Raw genomic sequence first — 25,132 nt, forward strand, 5'->3', positions numbered from 1 at the left:
CTCTAGTCTTTTTTCCTACCGGCTTCCTTGTTTCCGTATTTAACCACACCTCCCTGTTTAGTTTGGCGCGTTGCAACTCTTTGTATTAACGCTCCGTATACCGCTCTGTGCCTTGCTCCCAGAGTATCTTTTGCTGCCTTACCGGTCCCAGTCCGGTGCCGTTTATTCCTTATCGTGTTTTCTTTCTGCCTTTACAGTCCGTGGCTAGAAGTTCCTGCACCCCTTTTTCTGCCACTTGCTACTTTCCTTTGACTCCGCTTCCGCCGGTTATTCTTTCACCTCGTTTCGGCTCCTCGGCCCCTCCTCTTCTTGCTCGCTTTCCTGGTACTCAGACCTACCCTCGGTCTTCTCTCCCTCTTACCTTTTCTTTTCCTTCCGTTTGCTTTCTCCGGGGTCTGCTGCTGTTCAGCCATTTTTCCGGGGTTTCGCTTTTCATCTGGCATCCCGGACTTGCGGTGTCCTTCTTCCGCCGCTTCCAGCTCTGCTCTCACGTGATCCCAAGCAGTCACAAGTTCCTTCTTTTACCTGGAGCCACTTACCTGGAATCAGCCCTTGTTTGGAAATCAACTATTCTGCAACAAGACTCAAACATTTAAGAGAGGTTTTTTTAAGCGCCTGCTTTTTTCCTCTCTTCGCGGCTTCTTCAGAAATGGGGCCCCTTGCATCCCTGTTCTATCAGGGTGGCTTCTAACCGCAGAAGGCCATTTCTCTTCACTAAAAGGAAGACATCAAGGAGAAAGGGGTGAAGACACAAGTTATCTGCAGAAGACTCAGGTGAGGAGGAATGGGTTCAGGAAAAAAGCAGTTCTAGTTCCGAGGAATCTTGTGATAAGTATGACAGTCTTGATAGTCATTGGCAAAAGCAGGTCCCGCAATAATTACAAATCCTAGATCATACAGCTGTTCCTTGGCTCTCCAGATGGTGTTCAACACCACCTGTGATCTCATCCATAGTCTTACTAGTTGGAGTACCTTTTCATTAAGGAATTCAACCTGATCGATGTCATTGGTTCCTATGTCTTCTAACATTGGGACATCAGAGAATATTTCCATTATGCTTTGTCGATTTAAGTCCTATTGGGAGTGCGGAGCGGGTCTAGAACCAATTATGAGAGAGAAGGGACAGGTACCATGAGATTTGGCCTTGGTGGTCTCTTTGGGCATCTGTGAAACTGGGGCTTTCTACACCAAATTTGGACCATGTTTAGTATGCCTTTAATTAAGAACTCTAGGATAATGTCCACTTCCCTAGAAATGGATTGCGCATAAGCCCCTGCACCGGAAGGCTGCTAATTCTTATCTTCCTTCGACATACTAATTGTCGACAGGGTACTCGGGGTGATGTTATTCCCACCTATGTATTACCAAAGCCCGAAGAACTAGGAATACCTTTTGGAGTTTCTAAGTTTGCTGTTTGCGAGGACATATCCTGTGCACACTTTGTCCTCATTGGTAAAACTCCAGGGACTTGGTGTGCATCATGACTCATCTTGTGATTCTTTAGTTTTATACTGATTGGCACCATAGTTCTTGGATAAGGTACCGGTGGCCTGAACCAGCCATATAGGTGTCCACTTCTTTACGGATCTCTCGACGACGATCATCAAGAGCAGCATATTCCGCCTCAGTATTCGCCGAGATTCGAGTCGTAGAGATCCGTTTATGGTCTGAATGTATTGGCAGTATATTAGTTTTACACTGTAAACTATTAGCAACCTCACTTAGGTCATCCAAAGGGGCATATGCTGGAATGCTCCCATTAGACTCAGCAGAGTTTTTATTTTTGCGAGCAATGTCCAGAATTGAATATTTCTTTGTCACTGCATTAGAGGCCATTGTTAGACCCTTTTAAGGAAGCTTCACAGCTTTAAAAAAAATTTCGTAGAAGAACTGGTGACAATTTTAACAGCTTTCATATTAGTTTTTTTCACTTTTGAAATATCTTTTGGATTCCTTAAAGACTGTCTGGGGTAAGCTACCATTTTCATGTGTGAAGAAGGTATAAGCTCATTTAGCTACTGTAGTTGGTTGGGGTAATACTTTCAATGGCGACAATGCATCAGATTCTTCATTATCGATAGTAATGATATTATCAATCGTTCAGGAAGGTGCATAGTGTACCTGAACGGCATTGGACTTAAAAGGCAGCTTGCACCGCGCAATAATTTTCGTGGATGGATTAGAATCGCAAGTAGCAATTGGAGGGTGACCAGATACTGAGTCCACTGCTTCCGCTCCCGACTTAAATCCGCTGCACACTTCGTGGTTCTTTTGCCACTCCAAAATGTGGGCTAGTTGCAAAGCCTGTTGCACCATTTTGGCATCAATAGACTCAACAAGCTTGACTAGGGTGTTTATTGTCATAGTCAAGGCATTAAGCGTGATTTCAATAAGTTTGTTGGAGCAATCGAGTGTTGCTGGTACAGCAGAAAATTCTCGTTTGCGAGGCATTGGAGCAGAGTATGACACTGCCAAAGCCAAGGCGACTTGACTCATGTCGGGGGAAAAGGTCAGGTGGGCAGGATAACTTTTCAGATCTATTTTGTAAGAGTCAGATTCATTGGACTCAAGATCGATCACACCCAGGTCTTTGGAATCAATTACAGAGCAAACATTTCCAGAGCACGCATCATCAAAATCATCAATGGGTCTCATTGAATCTCCCTGTAATACCGTACTGTCAGATAGAGACACATTCACCCTCACTTTATGAGATGTAACTGAATCAACATTATAAGAGCGTGTACATAGATTTACAGAGCCACGCTGTACGCCAACCTGGGCACCACCAGCCATATTGACAGCTGTACCATTTGTCTTTGTCAAGAGATTTTAAACCCTCTATGATTCTATTTATGCTGTTTGTTTCCTGCACCACATGTGGCTCAGCCAGGTCCTTAGTAATTGCCACTGAATCACTGTTAAGGGGCTTTTCGTAGCAGAAAGAGCGTATATGCAAAAGCGCTGATGCTTTTCCTATCTCAGCTAACTTAAGTTTAGCTGGACGGGATAATGGCGTGGAAGACGCTTGTGTTTTTTGTGGCGGGCTGGAGGAGAGTCAGAAAATGTTCTCTTATTACTGGACTGCTGCCCCAATCCAGTCGCCGGCATATCTGTGCACAGCGTGTATGTGCCGAGCTTCATGGGATGCAAGCTAGAAGAAATTAGAGGATTTACTCACTTGCACAGTGACAAAAGCCGACACTACAAGCACCAGCGAGACACCGGCACTGCTCGACCTCTGCGACATGGCGAAGTGCGCGTGCAGGTTCATAAAGGCTCCTTTGATAGCAGGTGGAGCTAAGTGAAACAAACAGTGCTCAGTTTGCTGAATGATGGAAGAGGGCTCCAAAATTCCACAAGGCGAAGAGCAGGCAGAAGCAGAGATTGCAGCAAAGCGTTGCTTCAGCGTGCTTCTCTAAGTGCAAGGCTCCTTTGATAGTAGGTGGAGCTACCCCCAAACTGAACCAACAGTGCGCAGTTTACTGAATGATGGAAGAGGGCGCCAAAAGGAGCGACTGAAGTTAGTGAGGGATGTGTCAGCCGCAGGAGTAGGACGCAGCGAGTAGGTGGAGGCAAAGGCAGCAGCTGTCACTCTTTTCATGGGTCTGGTGACTTTGAATCCGAGTGGTCGTGCTGGGTGTGCCGATGCAAGAGGAGAGGAGAGCTTCAACTTTGAAGAGACAAGAGAGTGGTCCATCAAGAGAGGGATGTCGGAAAGAGAGGAGAGCATCCAAAGTGTGGCCTGCTGAGTGCATGGAGCCCGAGGGTAAGATGCAGACGGAGAGAGAAGTGCATAGGTTGCGGAAAGGTCCCAAGGAGTGAAAAGAGTCCAGATGGATGTTGAGGTCACCCAGCAGGAGGAGTTGAGATGAGGAGGAGGAGAGTAGAAAAGAGGCCAGGCCAGCCCATTCCGTGAGGAATAGAGTGGACTGTCCTGGTGGCAGTGGCCACCAAAGGGATTCAGCAATATGTTATTTGTGCGAGTCGAGGATAAACCTTGATTATCACACTATGCAAGAATGATTGCAGCAAGATCTTGGATTGTAAACAGAGGAAAGGTTAAACGCCAGCAGATTTTCTAGATAGTTCGAAGGTTGCTTTTCTGCATCATTCAAGAATAATAAAGCCAGCTGAGTCAGCAGAGGAAACGATCACTTGTGCATTTGCAGTTTCCCAAGGTATAGAAACAACAGAAGATGGTGTGCATTGGGTGGCAAATTAAGCCCCTACAAGTAAATGTCACTGTTTCAAGCCGAGAGCAAAAGAAAGGCCAGCCAGGGTAACTTAACGGCCCCTCGGGTACAGAATTTGCAACAGCAACAACAAACCGCAGGGAGGACAATGTTTGTGAATACAGGAGGTGGGGAATCGTGCCAGGAAGGGGTGCAGGGCACACACAAGGGAGTGGTAGAGGTTGTGGAGGTGGTACTTTTGGACAGCAAGAAATGAAAGCAGATGTGTGACCAATATCACAGATTGTCACTATTGTAAACTAGAGAGGCACTGGAGGTATAAGTGCACAACTGAGCCTCAACTGCAAATGGAGAGAGACCATAATTGCACCTGCTCCTCCTTTTCCAAACACGAAAAACAACCCATCACATTTTTAATATACAACAGAGCAAAGGGTAGGATTTATGTTACAATCATTGGTACCAGTGGACCAGGAGGGTTGCCATCCAGGGTGTAGAATCAAAGGTGGAAAAGTGCAATGTTTAATCAATACAGTTGCAAATTGTTCTGCATTAAAAGAGAAGAAGTTTAAGGGGGTACCTTTATCATCTGAAACTGTGCGCGTTGTTGGAATTTCCAACAGCCCATGACTCAACATGTAACTGAAGCACTAACGTTTTCTATTGGCCCAATATCAGAGAAAACTGTTAAGTTCCTTGTCACCAGTAAACCCACTAGGGAGCGGTTCAAAGCGTACATTGAAATGTGCCATTTATTGTAGACGAGCTGCTAGCACACATGCCTCAAGAACTATGATCTCAGCATGCAAATTATGTGTCTTTAATCCACAATTGTGAACCAGTACGGATCAAAGAAGAAGCTAGTAAATCTTTACTCAGCCACGCTGCCCATTGACGCAAGAGGCAAACTGCTCTGTGAGGTAGGTCTTCACAGTGGCAGTTCCTGAAAACTTGAACCGGGAATGGCTGAAAAACCTGCGAGTAGATGGATTTCCTATGAAGGGTGAAACTGTAGGATCCGGTCACACAGGGACTTGAACCCACGTGCAAATGAGATGCATCAGCAGAGCCACACCACCATTCAAGGTGGCTCCATGTTCCAACACCAAGGCACACAGACCCCAAGCGATAAAAATGGGAAGCCGAAGTAAAACAGGCCAAAAAACAGTCCAAGCAAAGGAGGCCTGACCCAGCCAATGAGGAAGACTAGGTGCAGGGCAAGGGCAGCCGAGGAAGGAAGGGAAGCAGCCAGAAATCTGAACAAAAGCAGAGCACAGGACACATGGTCCAACCAGTATGCCCAGATCTGGTCCTAAAAATGCAGCAATGGCCTCTTCATGGCAGAAATCCTCCAGAAGGGAAGTAAATATGTGGAAATCCAAAAGCGTCCAACATAAATGAGTGTAGGAACAGGGTCTCCCCTAGAATTCCCATACAGATATGGGCTGCCATTAGCCACAGGAGGTGGCAAGTCTCAACAGAAGCAATTAACTCTTACCTCTGGAATAAGCACTGCTTGGCCAACTCTGGACTCCACCCTCGAATCCCTATCGACACAGTAGAACTTCGTGAAGGTGTGCGTGGACCTCCACATAGCAGCCCAGACAGGAAGCCATTATCGCAGCGATCGCTCTGGTGGAGTGGTCTCTCGGACGGCCGGGCATCGGTCGGTTCACCAACCTTTGACAGTGCGTAATGCAGCCAGAGAGTTACCTTGCAAAGGAAGCCTTGGACAAGGGCTTCCTATAGGTTCAGAGGACCAAAGTTCACGAACAGTTGAAGTCTTACAAAAACTTTGTGCGTGCCACGTAGAAATTCAGGGCACGAGCAAGCGTGAAGCGGGTGCAAGGCCCTTTGCGCCGGTGACAAAGGTTCTGGGAAAAAAAAACAGGTAACACCAAAAGCCTGTTGAGGTGGAATTCCGAAAGAACCTTGGGCATGAAACTGGAGTGCGTACGCAGCACCGCCCTCGATTTGTGGAAAGTCAGGTACGGTTGCTTGCAGTATAGGAGCTGGATTTCACCTACCCTTCTGGCAGTGGTGATGGCACAAGGAAAGCCGTTTTCCACAAGAGAAACGTATGTGGCCTGATGCAAAGACTCGCAAGGGGCCCCCATGAGCCTCGTCAGAACCACGTTGAGTTCCCACGCCGGGGCAGGAACCTTCACTGGCGGGATAGTTCTGAAAAGTCCTTTGAGAAACTCCTTGACAAGTCGATGGGACCAAAGTGAAGATCTTCCTGGTGACTGGTGTAGTGGGAGATAGCCGCCAGATGTACCTTGATGGAGGCGTGAGCCAGGACGGCTTTGGCCATGGATAGCAAGTATGGAAGGATCTGTGGGGCTGTGACCCTCAGAGGGGCAATCTTCCATGACCTGCACAATTTAGTGAAACGCTTCCACTTGTGACCGTAGCACTTCAAGGTCGATGACGCCCTGGCCTTGGTGAGAACCTCACTGTACACAGCTGGCAATACATACCGTCCAAACTCTAAGGCTGCAGGAGCCAAGCTCTCAGGTTCAGCGATCCTGGGTCGTGATGAAGGATTGCACCTCCTTCTCTGGGGAGAAGATCTGGAACCACTGGCAGCTTGACCGGAGGCGATGCTGACAAGCTGAGAAGATCCGGATACCAAATCTGCCTCAGCTATGCTGAGGCAATGAGCATCATTTTCATTGGCATGGTCTGTGTAGACTCCTCGTAGCGGAAGAGGGAATGGAGAAAACACGTACAGAAAAAGCCCTTCCCACAGGAAGGAGAACGTGTCCCACCATGCTCCTCGGCTGGTGGAATCTGCTGGCAAACCTGGCATTTGGAGTTTGCCGTTGTCGCAAACAGATCGATCTGGGGTCTGCCCCATTTGATGAATAGGCGGTCCACCTGATCCTGACGAAGCACCCACTCGTGGCAGGAACGCAGTTCCCTGCTGAGGGAGTCTGCAATGGTGTTCGACTCCTGCCAGGTGGAGAGGGACGAGGAACATCCCCCATCCGATGGGCCAGTGCTGCAAGTCCTGCGCTGCCTTGGAGAGCGCCGGAAATAGAGTGCCCCCCTGCTTCCTGATGTAAAACATGGTGGTGGTGTCCGTGAAAATCCTCACCACCTTGCCTTTCAGAGACGGGAGGAACGACTTGAAGGCCCAGAACGCTGCCTGTAGCTCAAGGATGTTGATATGAAGATCCTTCTCCTCCAGCAGCCACAGGCCTCTGACGTGCAGACGTCTGGTGTGCACTCCCCAACCCTCCAGGGAGGCGTTCGTGGTGACAGTCTCCTGGTATGGGGTTTTGATACCCAGCGCCTTGGGTGATGTTGGAGCGGACGCCCTACCATCCTATCACCGACGGAACTCTTTGTTGGGGGATTTTTTCTGTGAAACTTCCAGACACCTGTATTCAGCAGGCATACAGGAATTCCTGTAGGAGTAACATCTGCAACCTGCAGAGACGGGCGAGGTAGATGCAGGATGACATCATGCCCAGTAACGACTTGATGGCCCGCACCGTGGCCATTTTCGTCGACAACAGCTGGTGCAACTTTGCTTGAATGGCTTCTAGACTCTCCTCCGAGGACAACGCCAGGCAAGAGGGTCATCTCTGTGTGTCCGACGGCCAGCTCACGCGAACGGGCATGTATCAGCCAGTCATCCAGGTACGGGTATACGTGTATGCCGTGTACACGCAGATGGGCTGCCACTGATGCAAAGCATTTCGTGAACACTCTGGGGGACGACTTCAATCATAAAGGTAGGGCCATGAACTGGTAGTGCTGTTCCTTCACTACGAAACGTCGAAACCTCTGATGTTTCTTGTGAATGGGGCGTGGAAATGGGCATCCTCCAGGTCCAACAACATCAAGAACTCTCCTTTTTCCAGTTGGCTGACAAGTTGCAAAGTAACCATCCTGAACTTTTGGGACTTTAGTTATTTGTTCGGACATCGTAGGTCTAGGATGGGCAGCCCCCTGTCTTCTTTCTGACTAGAAAGTATCTGGAATAAACTCCAGAGCCCCAGAGCCGTTGGGGAACCAGCTCTAATCGGCCCTTTTCACAGCATGGCTTGTACCTCTTCCAGGTGCTGAGGGATTTGCTGCTCCGGACGGGGAATCAGAGGGATCCGCAGACACCTGTCAGTACTGATCTTTCTCGACTCGCTGACGAACCTCGTCAGTCGGCCTCCCACCGGGGTACACAAGTGGGGGCCCGATGTCCCATTTGGTTCAGACTTGCTTCGGCCCCAGCGTCTTGTCCTGCGGGCAATGCTGTCCTCCGCTACTATAGGCCTGGGAACGGCCTATGTAGGCTTCTTGCGCAGAGGATCTGGAAGGCTGTTGGTACGATGTGGAGAACCCTTTTGAAGACTTGCTCGACTTTCCCCTGGAGGAACGAAAAGAAGACAAGCAGTGTTGCTGCTGAGTGCCCAGGGTATGGGCCGTCTCCGTATCAGTCTTGATGGCCTGGAGGGACTGTCAACGTCCTTCCCAAACAGATTCTCTCAGTCGAAGAGCATGTCCAGCACCTTCGCTTGGACCTCCTGACAGAAATTCTGTGGGTTTCATCCAATCTTGTCGACGAAGGCAGACACTGTTCCACATTTGCCGGAACCCTGTGTCAGCGACGTCTAAAGCCACTGCGATAGCGTGATCCGACACCACTTCTTCCTGGAAGAGAGCAATGGCCTCCATCATCTTATTGTCAGGGAGGAACTTCAGGATCGGTCCCAGCTTGTACCACAATTCCCTGTCATACTTGGCCAGGATCGCCAGTGCGTTGGCCACATTGATAGTGGACGCAGCGCTGTGAATCACAATCTTTCCCATAGCGTCCATCCTTTTCCCCATCGCCATCGGGAGGGACCGAAGATGGGTTACCCGACTGTTTCCTCGTGGCCGCCGACACCACCGAATCCAGAGATGGCTGCGACCTCAGGCACTTGGGTGCGGAGTCCGGCACCCTATATTTCTTCTCCAGCCTGTCCAGTTTGGCTGGAGCCCTGCAAGGGTTCTTCTTGGGGGCCAGAGTCTCCCTCCAAACATTGTCCAGAAAAAGTACCACCATGATAAGTCTTCCTTTTGGCCTTGCGCCTTTGATACAATAAGCCCTCCTTCTTTGTTTCCCCAGGCACCAGCTGGAATAGTTCGGAGGCCCTGGCGATCATGGAGTGCAACAATTCCACTTCATCTGGTGGGGACACCCTATGCGGAGCAGCCAAATGTGGCGATTCACCGTCCGATGCAACAATGTCTTCGTCATCATCCGTCGCCGTATCCATTTCCATACACGTGTCTGGGTCTGCTGGGAGGAGAAGGGGCCCGGTGTGGTGGAGGAGGTTGATATGGGGGTGTAGGAACAGAATGCGTAGCGTTTGTAGTGGTAGTAGTAGTAGTAGTCAACGGGGCCGCCGACGAGGTCTTAGCCTGTGCCGGTTGAGCCTGCTTGGGCTGCTCGGCTTTCTTCTCCTCTGTCCGCAGCTTCTCGGATTTCTCACGTAGTTTAGCCGGGTAGATGACTTCCTCTTTGAAGAGGAACTTGATGGTAGGCTGGAGGTGATGCTGATCGCGCTCCATCCAATTGGGACCCACTTCCGCTGCGAACTCAGTGGACTCGGACTTGCCGCTCCTGGCCCTATCTTGGGCCCCCCACAGATGAGGCGCCCTCAAAAGACTTAGAAGACCGCTCGTCGGACCGGTCGGACCTGGTGAGGCATGACCCTGCTCGGAGCACGGGTCAGAGGCCTTGGCGTTAAGCCATGCTGCCAGCCTACCACGCCTGTCCTTCGTCGATTTCTTGGAGAAACCGAGGCATATCTCTCACTCTACTTCCTTGTGTTCCGGGTGCAGGCAGTAGAGGAATTGAATGTACATGTCCTACACAAACACATTCTGTAGCCCGCATTTGGTGCAGGGCCTGAAGAGGGACCTTCCCTCCTTCTCCTCAGTCATGGTCAGAGGATGCGAAGTAGGCCCAAGAAGCCTTGTAGAATCTTCTGTGGATTTTTGCCCCCACTGAGGGGCACAGAACTTCACCAACAACGGGTCCCCGCTTCTTTAAAACAAAAATAGAACTTTTCCCGTCAAAAACACGAAAAAACGTGCCAATAGCTCAGAGAGGAAACTCGAGGAATCCCAACACTGAAGCGTGCAGTAGAAATCTGAAGATGGCTGCCAGAGGAGGTGCTGAGTAACGTCGTTGGATGGGGGCATTATGACCCAGAGGACAGTAATTGGTTTAGAGGAAAAAAAAGTTTTTAGGTGAAAGTGAAACTTTTTTCTTTTACCGAGGATTCCCCACTTGACGAGGGGGCATATTCATGAGCATGTGAATCCATGCCAGACCCCATGCTGGGGAATAGTCATTTTCTGTAATATGTCACAGAAGATTCAAGGGCAGACAATACATTAGGTAGAGTCAATTGAATAATTATTGGTCTCTCGTTGAGACAACTGAAACGGATGGCTCACAGCCCTAATGAACAGCACTTCTGGCAAAAGTTCATGTTGGGCAAAATGATCATTTACAAGAACTTCATTTTTAAAGCAATCTTTGGAAAATGCTTTATGTCATACGCACTCAATTTGAAAAGTTTCACTTTTCTTTTTTTAGAATTAGTACACAATGCAGAAAAAGCTGTTCACTGAGGGTTTGGGTCTACCCATGAATCCGCCACTTAGCACTTTCTATGCACCCAAACAATCTGTGTACTTAAATCAAATGGGCTGGCTCCACAACCCTACACATTGCAGTCAAAGTCCAAATTATATTTTATTTGGTTACCCATCCGACCAGAACAGTCTTCAGATCCAGAAAACCATTTGTTGTACCCACTTCACTATAAAGGCTTGAGGCCTCCCTGCAATGGCATGCCGAACCAACACACGTCAGATCAAATATTGCTGCACAGAGTGTATACCTGGTAAAGAAGTGATAGCATGGTGCTCCCAGGATAACCTTCTGGAGGCTACATATATGCCATGAAGAAAATGCACCTTTTCCGTGTCCTCATTTAGCATGCACACAGACCAAAGCAACTTACAGCGTTACAGAGGTAGGGAAAACTATGGCATCTCCAGATAGTTCACACAGGACGCTTGCAAGTGGTGTAGCAACGATGTAATGGAAGCCGAAGCGAATCAATAGTAGGAAGTAGTGACTAGGCTTCCCTAAGAGGAAAGGACAAAAAAAACTATTAATAAATCATTGACCTCTCAATAGTAACGACACCGACAAGTAATCAATTCCACATCCCTCTAGAGAAGCCACATTTACGTTTTTGGTTAAAACCTGCAGCAACTCATGTCTACAAAACAAAAAAAATAAACAAAAAACACCTGGTGAACCAATAAAAGAACAGAGAAAAAGCGTAATCACTAGAGGAAATATACAACTTTGAATCAACAATTAAGCTAGAGAGATGCCATCAACAAACACATAATTAAGGTGTTAACCCACCAAAGACAAAACCCACCAATGTCACAATGTACCAGCACGTACGGACTCCTAGAAAAATGTGCATGGTCTCACAATAGCAAATCCAATACTACTCCCAGACAGATCGGAGGCAGTAAAAAGACTTCATCCCACCAAAAAAGCGCCTGAATAACTCAGCCACGAGAAATTCACGACACTGAGGCAATAGTCTTTCCTTGGTCTCATCAGCTACAAGCAGTAAACCAACTATGTAGGGAAACGCCACCAGCAGTTCTTTTGACAACCAATCATGCAACAAAGGGACAAGCCATGAGAGTCCCGATTTAAGAAAAACCAACAGGGGTGACTTGCTTTAGCAAGTGCCTAGTGCCGCCTCTTTATCCAGAATAAAGATGAATTCCAAAACGCCTCCTTCCTTGTAGTATCAATTCTTATGTAAGAAAACCAATAGCATTCTATTCAAATTAAAATATCATAACATGTCATGGAAATACTTCCCAACAGGGACTAACCATCCCCAAACTAAAAACACGTAAAAGAATTCCACACAATCTAAACAGAAAATTAGCCATGATTTCAAATGAGACACTCAGAACCAAAGACTACTATAAAATCAACGAAAGTGCAAGGTGAATCTATGAATCTTCAGTCTGACCTAGTCACACTATATATTTATTCTGAACAAAAACATTGCACAAGCAGAATGGTCTCATACACACCCACAGATAAAGAACAAAAGAGCAAACCTGTGCGGTGCAAAACAGAGGCCAAGTAGTCCATTTTCAGGGGTAAACGGAAGTCCGAAATAGTGACAGAGGCTCGGCATGGTTCAAGACGTTTTTCAGATTGGGTGGCTGCATTTTCTGGTGACTCTGTTGATTTAAGACGCGTCAGCATATTGAGTAGTGCTAGATGCTTTTCAGCTGTATAAAATAAATAAAAAGAAGGGAATAAGCCTCAGGAGAACAGGGATGTAGGAAGCATTTGCACTTTTTTCTAGACTGGGTTCTAAACGGAAACAAAAGGTTAATAAATGATCTCATTCATAGTTCAGAACAATAGAACTGTTAAATGCAATTCTGAGGATTAAAATAATCTCACCAGAAGACAGTATGGCCTATAATTAACCATCTTAAAAACAAAAATATCTGATTTTATTGGAAATAGTTCCACAGAGTGTAGTTTAAACCCTTGGGGCGTTTGGGGGGGGGGGGAAGATGGGAAGGAATACTTGTACTGTTAAATCTGAAATGCAATTCAACGCATAACAATGATTTTGCTTGCTGAATTTAAAGTAAAGTAAAATGTACCTAAATGACAGCTAAAGGTATTGCTGCTTCAGTCACTAGCATAAAGTAAGGCAGAATGGAGCAAAAGAAAAAAAAAAAAGACAGAAGGGGTGAGATGATGTACTAGTAATACAAGGAGTAGCTTGATAGGATATGATATGATATGATGTGATGTGGCATTTATAACGCGCCTGTACACAAGTGTTTCTAGGTGCGACAATAAAAGGAGAGGGAAACCAAGGGAAAACAAAATATCCATCTGACTAGGCCTTGTGTCATTCAGATCGCGCAAGTGTGGGGAAGAAGGAAGGGGAGAAATGCCAGGGGGGAGTGGAAGGGGGAAGTGCAGTTAACACAAGTGCAGCCAGTGGGTTCCTCATAAGTGCAGAGAGAAGGGACTGTAGGGTTGCAGATACAGACCCTTAACTGGGGAGCCCGGAGGCAGTGCAAGGGCAACTGGACATGCAGGAGCCTGGGCCCGAGTTCAAAGGGTGACCAGTGCACAGAGCAGTCGGGTGCATCTGCACGGTAGAGGTTTAGAGAAAATGGAAGCGAAAAAGAAGGTCTTGAGTTGCTTTCCAGAACCGGAGGTGGTTCTGCTCAAGTTTGAGAGAGGCAGGGAGGCAGTTCCAGAGGGAGGTCCCAGCTGAGGAGATGGATTTGCCCCCAACTATCTGCTTGGAGAAGCGTATGACCCTCAAAGTTGGAGGTGGATGAGCTGAGCGCTCGAGAAGGAAGATGTTTTGGAAGAGAAGGTTTGAGGTAGAGCGGCCCTAGGCCCAGAAAGCCTTGTGATCAATGCAGAGGGTCATGAAGTTGATCCTTGCAGCCACGGGAGCCAGTGAAGAGATTTCAGTGCTGGAGAGATACGATCCCTGGGCTTGAGGCCAAGGCCAAGGCCAAGTCTCGCAGTTCTGTTCTGGATAATTTGTAAAGGTCGAAGAGTAGAGGCAGGGCGATTTCAAAAGAGGATGTTGCTAGTCCAGCCTAGAGAGGACCAGAGCTCTAGAGACAGTGAGCTTCTGGGAGAAAGTGAGAAAAGGAAGAATACCTCTGAGGTGGTGCAGCTGATACTTTGACTTCTTAGAGACGTCAGAGATGTGCGGAGAGAAGGAGAGGTTGGAGTTGAAGATGACACCAACGTTCTTAGCCTCACAGGAAGAGGGCCCAGAGTGGGGGGGGGAGGGGGAGGAGAGAGAGAGAGAGAGAGAGAGAGAGAGAGAGAGAGAGAGAGAGAGAGAGAGAGAGAGAGAGAGAGAGAGAGAGAGAGAGAGAGAGAGAGAGAGAGAGAGATCTCAGTCTTAATGGCATTAAGTCAGATCATTGGCGGCACACCATTCCTGGATTGCGGCCAGACAGTCTGGTATGAGAGAAGAAGCAGGGTGGCTGAAGGGAGCCTGAAAGAAAGCCGAGTCATCCACATAACATTGAAAATTGGAGCAGAAACTAGCGATGCGGTGGGCAAGAGGTGCCATACGTCAAGTCTCTCTTCCTTCATCCTTAGGGAAACATTTGAAACCAGCAGTAAAGATATTAGCAGTTTCAGTGATACTTAATGGTGAAGAAGAAGCTTATTGCTGTTATACATGTGTATTCTTCTGGGATCAGTAGTAACTGAATAAGAGGGAGGGGCAGTCTACTCAGCCTTGTGTTGCCTTTTTGAGCCATTTCTTTGCAATTCTTTTTTTCAAGAAGAGTAAAATCATGATCTCAGAGTGAAAGGTGGTGAGTAGAAAGAAATGTAGTAAGCCAGGTTGGATTTAAAGACTAAAGACTAAAAGAAATTTAAAGAGGGGGTGACTGAGCATGGACAGCCATCCCATGAAGAAGTAGTGCACCTGGTGTCCAGTGATATGGTTGCGGGGAAAAAATGCTGCGGCCAAAAAGATAGGGGTTTTTTTGTGCACTTTTGAACACAATTATATGTGGGGGCGGGTTAGGGTAATCATTTAATGAAAGTTAGCATTGGGGTTCGGGATTGTGGGGGCTCTGCCAAGTACAACAACACCACAAAACTATTTTCGGCCGCAGGATTGTTCCCACAACCACATCACATAGAACTGTGCAGAGAGGGTGTTAAGAAATGCAAGAAGTTGAAGAGGGGGCAGGTAGCAAAGTTCAATACATTGTCAAGTTAACTAAAAGGTGAAGTGGAGTCCCATGAGGAGGCTGGAACAATAATCCAGTCATCTGAGCACAAGGTTGGAGTAGAATTTAGTATAGTGAAAGGTGAGAAAGGGGCAGATTTTAAAAACAATATGTATATTTCAGTGCATACTGAAAGGTGAAGCCCTGCTCTTTCTTTAACAAAGGAGACCTTTCCACAGTGTATGTCCCTTGAATTGGTGGGCCTAAACAATTCAGAGTGCTGTATCGCCACGGTTGCATCCTGGATCTCTGAAGAGTTGCGAGAATGTAGATTGTACACACCATCCAAAGTGGGGTCCTCTGTTGCCTGGATCTCAGACATCCTGGCACTGAGGAAACCGCAATGCACACATTGTGGAACCTTGACACTGGTGCTCAACTTCTGCTGATCTATGCCAAGAAGAGCCAGAGTCCTGTAATTATTGTTGCTGTGCTTACATCAGCTTTGTTGGGGTCACACTGCTTGCTCATCTCATCCGCCGAACTTTGGTGATCCTCCATCGTTATAGGATCAGAAGCAGAGTCTCTTCATCTTGAGGCCAGCTCTGTGTGCCTCAGAATCGCGAGATCAATAACAGTAAGGATTTCATTTTTAAACCACTATTGGTGCAGGGTTCTGGAGAGTCAACCTCAGTGGATCAACAATGTTCAACACAAAGAGAACCAAACTCTCACTTGATAACAAGGCTCAACAATAAGACTGACACGAAGTATGGAAGCAGCTTGATGGAAGGTATAAAAACCATTAAGCAATGGACTGCCCATACAAGCAAGGCAAAGAATATACATTCTTATACATCTATACATGAACAGTAGGGTTATAGAGATGGATCTCCGGCCCCACTTTAGAAACACAGTTCAAAACAACACTTTGAAAAACTAGCGTGGAGGGGAATCGATGTTAAACAATATACTATAAACCTTATAAGGAAGCACCAAAATAAGCTTAAGCGGTGTTCACTATCCTTAAAACTGTATCCAGTAATGTTAAAGGCATGTAAGTTAAGAAGTTCACACAGAGTAAAACCAGGCGCAATCAGCGTGTTACAAAGAGAAAACCTGTAGGATACAGCTATAGCATTTAATTCCAAAACGACCCCATTGGAATAATCAAGCTCCGATTTCCCCATCAAAACAATGGCTCAGGTAGCTGCAAATTAGGACTTTACACCCATAGGGATCAATGGGGAACAAAGTGGGGGAAAATAGGTAAGCAACCTAGCCCTTCCAACCCAGATTACGAGATCTAACCATACCACATAGGTTACAGCCGTTGAGGACAACTGTTCTCTTCTGGTTCCGGAGTTGAAGAGCCAGCGGTGAAAGGAGCAGAGGATTCTTCAGGTACCAACTTGGACAGCTAGGTCCGGCGAATCAGCAGTTCTGGTCTCCATCAGTGATGTAACAAAATGGATCACAACCGGCTGGACATGGATGCAGTTGAAGAAAAGCCTCCGCAATTACTTGATACTAGAGGACACAAGGATACCATGGGCATGACAAACAGTTGGTGTGAACCCCGCTCAGTGTCTCCAGGCAAAAGGTCGAAAGATCACATGACTTGTGCCCCCCCCCACCCCAGGGCGTCTCTTCTTGATGGAGCAGAGCAGCGATGTTCCAGGACCACAAGGAGGATGCACTTCAACAATTACAGCACCAGTACAGCACTAGATTGCATGAGATACTAGTAATGGAGGAGTTCCCACTCTGTATGATGGAAGTCAGCTACAAGTTTAGCAATAATTCAGAGCTCCATGAGGACAGAGCAGGTCAGGTCGAGACTGGTTAAGCCCACCAGTCTAAGAGAGAGTGGCACATTTCTTAGGTCTCCCCTGTTCACCCACACAGGGCACTTAACCGGTCTCTTCAAAGAAGCCCATAAAGATGTATGCCCATCTATGGCAGTTTCTGGCCCAGACCAGAAGAAAGTAGGCCAACAAAGATAGGACAAAAGGTCAACTGTTTTGGACCATGACTCTGGAAAATGGGCACTAAAGTGTGTGGGTGCACAGTAGCGCACCCAAAAATGTTAAAACGAGTTAACACTGCCACCAGCCTGACAGTGTTACAAATGAAAATGCTTAAAACAAATAAAGGAGAAAACAATACTACACTGCTAAGGTACTACTGCCACACAAAATGTTTCTAATTGATGTCAGAAGTCCCCTTATACTGGTGGTCTTAAGGATTTATCAGTGTCCTCAAATCAGTTAAGCTAGGGAATAAGGTTGAAAAGTAACTCAAACCCAAAAATAAGTCCAGGATCACACAAACCATCTGCAGATATGCTGGGGTCCCATTGAAGTAGATAGGAACCTATTTTATGCAGCTATTCCAACTGTAATGGAGACCAGAACCACCAGTTCCAGCTGTTATAGTTCTCAAAAGAAGAAAACACTACCCCCCTGCACCTCCTGGCCCTCCAACGCTGCAGCCTAAAATGAGAGTAGATGTCCCAGATGACCTTGACTGACCTAGGGTTTGTGCGGGTCCACACAAACGGTTTCTTTCCAATCCATTCATAATGGTTGATTACTGCAGCTACCCTTCCTTTACACCTTTAGGGGTGGAAGCTAGGTACAGTAATCCTGTCATGGGCCTCCTAGACAACAAAGATCAGAAGCTGCCATCTCCCTAAATGGGAGACCTGTCTTTGTGATATTAGGAAAGTGTCCCTATATACCACATTTACCTACTAATTGAGCCTGGTTATTCTCTATGGAAGACTTTCGCCTGACTTGCTAAAACTCCCCTAACCTACCCAAAACTTGATTACATGGAACTGTGTTGAACACTTGCGCCTTGGTTAGGGTTGGACTCATTATGGTTCCTGACTTTGTGCTGGTGGTGCCTTATAATTTTATAAATGTCTGATAACTTGTTTAACACCCCCCCCTACACACATTAGGTCACTAACAGTATTGATCTTATAAATTGTAGGTGGTGTGCCTTCAATTGGACACCCAACTGTGACTGAGTATACCGTTTATTTTTCAACAAAATCTTTATTAGTACAAGAGTACACACAAATTCGATCACAGTTCATACCCAGAGTGTTGTCCAAACCACCGCTGTCATCTTTTCCACAGCTACAACATCCCATATTGCATAGTATCATTGTATAGTGGACGGCGGGCCTATCTGCCTCCACTGTTTCACTATACATAGTTTGGCCCTTAGTAATAAATTAGCCCACAGTATTTCTGCTCGCATCCCTAACCGAGGGTCTCCGTTCGCTGGTATATTGAAGAGTGCTATAGCATGTCTGTCATGTCCCAGAATCCCGCTCACCGACTTCACCTCCTGCTAGAAATGTTTGAGCTGTAGGCATTCTCACCATATATGTTCCGTTGTCCCCACCCAACTCATAGTTCCTCCAGCACAGCGAGGAGTGCGAGTTGTACATTCTGTGGAGCTTCACTGGCGTATAGTGCCATCTGTGTAGCAATTTGAATTGCAGCTCTCGGTGCTCCACTGATGTGTACGGGTTATACCAACCCCTCAAAGCCTGTCCCCATTCCTTATCCGTAAATGTCCTCTCCAGTTACTCCTCACCGTCCCATCTCCTGTCCCTCCTTTCCTGCTAGGATCTTGTAGATAGTCAAGATCATTCCCCTATTATTCTCGCTGATGGACAGTAGCTTTTCTCAATCTGTTAGTTCCTTGTGGCCCCCTGCATCATCACTGGAGCACTCCCCCAATGCTTTAGCTGCTGGTAGGCATAGTGGTCCTTGCTTTCCAAGTCATACTCCACCCGGTAGCTATCAAACATTTTGAGTTGGGTTCCCACGTGGAGAGTTCAGCTCTCCCTCTACCCTCCTTCTATCCACCGTCTAAATCTACTGTGATCCATTCCCATAAGGAATGTAGGGTTCCGAAAGATCAGGGTCCATGGCGATCGCCACAAGGCTAAACTGAGCCGCCTGTTAAATCTATCCCAGATCCCCAGGGCATCTTTTGTGATTGGTCCTCCAGTAGCCCTTGCGGTCTGTCCTCCCTTCGCACCCGGGCATTTTCCAGAGGTATTCCCCCGCCATAGCCTGTTCCATGACCACGCAGTGTTTCTGATTGCCTGCCCTCCCCAACTCTGCCAGAGCTCTCAACGGTGCTGCTTGGAAGTATCTCATCACACTGGGGTACCACACTGCCCACTGCCCTTTCCCTCCAAATAGGACCGTCCTTTCAATATAGGGTTTCTTCCCATTCCAGATGAAACCAATCATGTCCTCCTGGACCTCCATTATCTTCCCCGGGATCGCCAATGGGATTGCTTGAAATAAATCGAACAATCGTGGGAGGATGTTCATTTTCACAATAGCAATCCTACCTAGCCATGACGCATAACCCCCTCCACTTTCCAAAGTCCGCTTTGATTTGTCTCAACAGCGGTAGATAGTTCGCCCTGACAATACGATATTATGCTTGCAATCAGGTTTACCCCCAGATATCTAATCAGACCTACTGACCATCTAAACTGGGAGTCCTTCTCAAAGCGTTTCCATTCTTCTCCCCTCACGGAGAGATTCAATATTTCCGACTTGGAGTAATACGCCTTGAAACCAGATACCCCAAAAAAGGCATGCATCTCCCCCATTATTGCAAGAGGCGATATGTCTGGCTTGGTGACCATAAGGTCGACATCTGCAAATAGGCCGATCTTATGAAGGGAGTTCGCCCACTTGACCCCTTGCATCATCTGTTTTCCCTAATTCGATGTGCGAAGGGCTCCACCACTAGCGCAAAGAGTAGGGGTGATAGTGGACACCCCTGTTTAGTTCCTCGTCTTATCGAGAACTTGTCAGTCAGTCCCCCTCCCCCTAAGCAATGGTGTCTGATAATTAGCCTGAACCCTACTTAGGAAATGAGGCCCCACCTTACTCAGCATTTGGCTCATGAACTCCTAGTTTACCCTGTTAAACACTTTCTCTGCATCAAGATTTAATAAGCAGGTGGGCGTAGCTCCTCCACCCCTCCCAGCCTTGGCAATTATGAGAATAACCCTCCTCATATTGTCAAATGCTTTCTGCCCCCAAATTAATCCGGACTGGTCCTGTACTATCAACCTTGGGAGCACCTTTTCCAACCGAGCCGCCAACACCCTTGTGTACAATTTGGCATCTACATTAACAAGCGCAATAGGTTGGTACGAGGCGTTCAGCTGTGGGTTATTCCCCAGCTTCAGGATGAGGCTAATGTGTGCCATTTGCATGAATAGAATGATCTTGCCCCTTTCTCAAAAATCATGAGAGACCTCCACCAACCCTTTAGCCAGTGCCTGCTTAAATGTTGTATAAAACATCCCCATCAGCCCGGACTCCGCCAGGTTTTTGTGTGGTTTTTGACTTGCCATGGCTTGCTGTACCTCCTTCCACGTCATCGGCTCCTCCATTTGCTCAGAGGACAATCGCGCCCTGACCAGCCCTTCAAATACGCCCGTTGTGCCTATCCATCGCAAGGTTCCTTCTTTATAGAGACGTGCAAAATATTCCTGGATCAATCTGCGGTTGGACCTCTCCGTCCCCACTAACCTACCCCTCTTATTCTCCAGGATAGCTATAAATGCCCCTTTATCTAGTCCTTAATTGCCTCGCCAGCACCGTCCAGACCTTATTCCCATGCTCATAAAATGTCCTCCTGCTCCTCAACAGGGTGTTTTCCACTGATCTGCTGTTAAATTGCCCCCTCGCTTGGGCTAATTGTCTAGCCACCTTGTTTGTGGCCTTCACCTCACGGGCTGCTTCCAGCTCCAGAATCTCCTTCTTCAAGTCCTGCTCCGCCACCCGTCTCTCTTCCCTTAGTCTTTTAGATGCTTTCATTAGGCACTTTCTAATCTCATTTTTGAATATGTCCCATCTCTCTCCCAGCGTCCCATCCTTCTCCCCACTCTCCTTCATGAAATGGTCAATCTCGGCCCCCACCTCCCGCCGTATCACTGGGTCACTTTAAGTCGCCATCCGATAAACCCCACCCCCACCGTAATCGCCCCCCTCCCATTCCAACATGATCGGCGTACGGTCCGAGACCGTCATGGCCCCAATGTGGATCCTCATTGCTGCCTGAACTATCCTGTGTGTTGCCATAATATAATCTATCCAGGAGTATTTTCTGTGGCCGTGCGGGTAGAATGATTAGTCCTTCTCTTGCGAGTGGTGTACCCGCCATGCATCGTTGAGCCCCATTTCTTCAAATCTGCTTAGACATCGCTCCCATCATGTATCCACCTCAGCAGATCGGTCCATACGCGGACCCACCCACACATTGTAATCTCCCACCACCAGTAGTTCACCTTCTCCAAATTGGCCCAGCCCCTCCAGACACCCCTCCAAAAACACTTCTTTCCCTTGATTAGGGGGCATATATCGAAGCCATTGTGTACATTTGCCCTTCCACTTTCCCTTCACCAAAACATATTGCCCCTGCGGATCCCTTTTCACCTTGGCTCCCTCAACTTTCATGGACTTGTGGAAGAGGAAAGCAACCCGCCTTTTTGTTTCCCCACATTGTACTGAAGCGGGTATTCTATTGTACAACCGGTGCACATCTCCTTCCACCAAGTGCGTCGCCTGCAAGCACACTACCCCAGCTCCTCCCTCCAAAATTTCCTGTTACACCGCCCCTCTCTTGCTCGGGCTGTTTAGGCCCCTCACGTTCCATGAGTCTAACCTATACATTCTCCATTACCTGTGTATACCCTCCCCGAACATCATAACCCTGCTTAACCAGGTCTCTTATACCCTGCTGCCCTGGACTATCCCCCAGACTAGCACAAAACTCCCAATTCAGAACAGTCCCTGGAACCCTCATCCAGGTTCTCAATGTTACCCCCACCTCCCAATTCGAACTTTATGCAATGCTTACCCCCACCCCCCGAATCCTTTGGATTTCCAAACAGTACATGCCTTACTCATAACATTTTCCAAAGGCCTATGAACCAATGCCCAGTTCACGTCTTCCCCCTGTTTTTTCGAGCCCCACCACTGACAGCTACTTCATCCCACTCCCGATGCTCCTTCGTGTCGCTTCTCTGCATTGTCCTCCATGGGGTTCCCTGAGCGCATGCCCAGTGCCCTCAGTCCATCTTCCACCTGGATCACCGTCTTTTCCTAGTTCCCCAGCCGGAACTGCAACCTTGTCAGGAACAGCCACCGGTACCTCATACCCCTCTTGTTAAGCTCCTCCGTGACGGTTTGAACTGCCTTCTCCTCGCCAGTGTCAGCTGAGAGAGATCAAATATTTGAACTTTGCTACCCCTCAGCTGAATTTTCCCTTTCTGTCTGGCCGCCACCATTAGCTGTTATTTATCTTTGAAGTTGTGCACCTACACCAGCAAATCCCTCGGCCTGGCCTCTGAGTCCGCTCTTTTCGACTACCTACTCTGTGCACTCTCTCAAGGGCCATACAACTGTGTTCTCCCTCTTAGAGGCCCACAAACAGTTCCTGGATACAGCCCTCCAGATCCGGCCCCCCTGTCCCCCACCTTAAGGTCCTTGATACGGATATTGCCTCTCCGTGATCCATTTTCCAGATCTTCACATTTCTCCTCCAGGACCTTTATCCACTCCTCCGCTCCTGTGGCCTGCCAAACCAAGTACGGGCACCTGCTCGGCCAGGCCCGTGATAAGCCCCTCCGCCTCAATCACTGTCGCTCAGCGCGTCAATATCTCTTCTGTTCGCTATAATTGCCTGTGAGAGGTTCTCCTGTATGCTGCCCCCCCCGCCTCGACTGCCTCCGTTAATTCCCCCTTGACCTTAGCAAGGGCCACAAAAGGTCCTCCTTGGTAGGCACCATGTCCTCACTGCTGCGTGCTGTCAGGTTGCCAAAGTGGAGCTTGAACTCGTTTTGCCCCTGCTGGCGTTTCTCCTGCCCACGGGCCGCAGACGCCGCCCCCTTCTTCTTCAGTCCCATCTACATCTTCCAGGACTGGCCTCCTGCGTCGCCCTCAGGAAGGGGGCAGTGCTCCCCTCTACTTTTGAGCTGCCTGGAACTTCACCCATCTGTATCTGCCACTGTCCCCACACCCCTCCAGGCGACAGGTCCCCGTGTCCAGCCTTCTCTCTGTACGTGGGTGCTTCTTTTGTTCACCTCCGCTCCCCATGTTCTTCAGTTGCTCCCAGGGCTCAGCGCTCTGATATCTGTAGTGCATCCTCAATGGGCGCACCGGAGGGGTTCTCATGAGCCCCCAATCTGGCCTTCCCGTGGGTCCTTTCCAGCAGAGCTCCAATCTCTCCTTCTCCCCCTCAGACCTTCCGGTGCGTGGAGTGTCCCCTCCTACCCCCTTCCACCCTCCCCAAACTTTTAGCCGCCTCCTCACCCTTCTAGTTCAGCAGGTCCCATTTCTCCTGTGGCCAGTCCTTCTAAGTTCTGCCCTCTTTGCAACCCAGGGCCCTCCTCTTGCCGCTCCCTGTGCTCTGCTCTCTGGTGCACCAGTGCAGGGGTGAGTCCCCAGGGCTCTTTTGCTGATCCCACCAGCCAACTGGACCTCCACATACGACCTGGCGATGCTCGCACCACCTGCCATCTCTACTGGGGCTCACTCTCTTCTACCAGGCTCTGTCATGCAACCGCTCTGAACCGCTGGTGCCGTGCTTCACCCTCCCTTTCTGAGCCACTCCCAGCTCTTCTCCCCGCCGTGAATGCAGTGGGGTTCCCCTGCTGTGCTCGCTTCTGTGCCCGCGGCAGTCAATCCTAGGGCCTCACAGGAGCCTGCATCACTGCCTGGCTCTGCTAATGTGTTAACGCCCCCCCCCGCTCCTCCTCTTCTTCTTCTTACTAGGGATAGCTGTCTCCGGCCAGCCGCCTCCTTACCAGGGGCTGCTACCACCAGCTCCCAGCCCGTCTAGTCTGTGACGACCTGCATGACCAACACTGGCTCGCCGATCTCATCTCTTCTCCCGACTCCCACGCAGCGCGGCTGAGGACCTCCCAGCTTTTACAGTGGGTGGCTGTTGCCCTACCATCGTGGCTTGCTCAACCGCAGCTCTCCTCCAACCACCTTCCTTCCCGGCCATCTGCCGGTCCCCCTCCTGGGCCCACCGCCGCCTCTCCTATCAGCACTTGTGGCACAGGGCTCCCCCGGCCGCCAAGAGGCTCGCTCCTGTTCAGAGCGGTCGCCCACCTTTTCCTCCTGCGGGCCCTCCTCCACACCTGGCCCACTCCTAGATATATGTTCCTCGGGCCTCTCCTGCACTCTCAGCCACCTCCTGCGAATTCCGAAAAGGGGCCCCTTATGCCAAATTACACTTATTCCGCATGAACTGTCGAAAATCACCATTTAATTCCTCATGTAGGGATGGAGCTCGCATTGCACACGTCCGTTCAGCCCGCCATCTTGGCCATGCCCCCGAATATACTGTTTTAATTACCTTTCAGTATTTTGATTTGATGAATGTCTGTTAAATAAACCGCTGAATTGTTATAATTACCTTTGTGGACAATCGTGATCAACTCTTGTGCACGTTAACTGTACTCCCTGAGCCTTACTTTTTTTACACAACATTTGCAGACCATCTTTATACAAGTACTATTTAAAAAATGTAGGTTTTGTAAAATGAGGGCAAACTTTTAAATGATGAAACATATTACTGGGCTGTGATAAGATGAAGGAGATACTTTTTTTTTTCAAAAGGGTTCCTGATTCGCCTTTTATTGGAACTGATCATTTTTGGAACAGATTGATGAATGGTGATCGGGTTTCCCTAGAGCCGGCACCGACTACGTTGATTGTTAAAATGCAATAACTGTTGGGGGAAAAAACGGATTGAATGAATTTTAAGATGAATAGCGATTCTAATGTGCAAGTTGTTATGTGATGTGTTAAGATGATAATGTAAGATATATTAAGTGATATGTTGTTATAATGTGTTCATATGGGAAAGTCTTTATAATAAAGCCATATCAAAATAAAAATAAAAATACCTTTCACAGCAGAGAGGTGCCACAGGGTTTGGAATTCTAGAAGGAACCTAAAAATCTAGGATCCCTCGGTTGCACATAACTTTGAAATAAATGTTGGATCCCCTTATGATAATGGAATCTTTAGGTTACACACATTTCTGTACCCTTCGCTTATCCCCTG

General features: G+C 48.2%; 1 protein-coding gene across 6 annotated transcripts in view; it reads right to left on the reverse strand.

Moving 5' to 3' along the window:
• The window catches only part of LOC138582468 (anillin-like), a 717,297-nt gene that overhangs the window by 203,632 nt on the left and 488,533 nt on the right, over window positions 1-25,132 (reverse strand). For all 6 annotated transcript variants that reach the window (XM_069653796.1, XM_069653830.1, XM_069653821.1 and 3 more), the window contains 2 exons: window positions 12,366-12,542; window positions 11,225-11,351 (listed from right to left, as the gene is read on the reverse strand). In XM_069653796.1, coding sequence (XP_069509897.1) covers window positions 11,225-11,351; window positions 12,366-12,542 — 304 coding nt within the window. The remainder of the gene's footprint in view (window positions 1-11,224; window positions 11,352-12,365; window positions 12,543-25,132) is intronic.

Source organism: Ambystoma mexicanum, chromosome 1p, assembly GCF_040938575.1.
Source record: "Ambystoma mexicanum isolate Mex_15411 chromosome 1p, UKY_AmexF1_1, whole genome shotgun sequence".
Lineage (NCBI taxonomy): Eukaryota > Metazoa > Chordata > Amphibia > Caudata > Ambystomatidae > Ambystoma > Ambystoma mexicanum.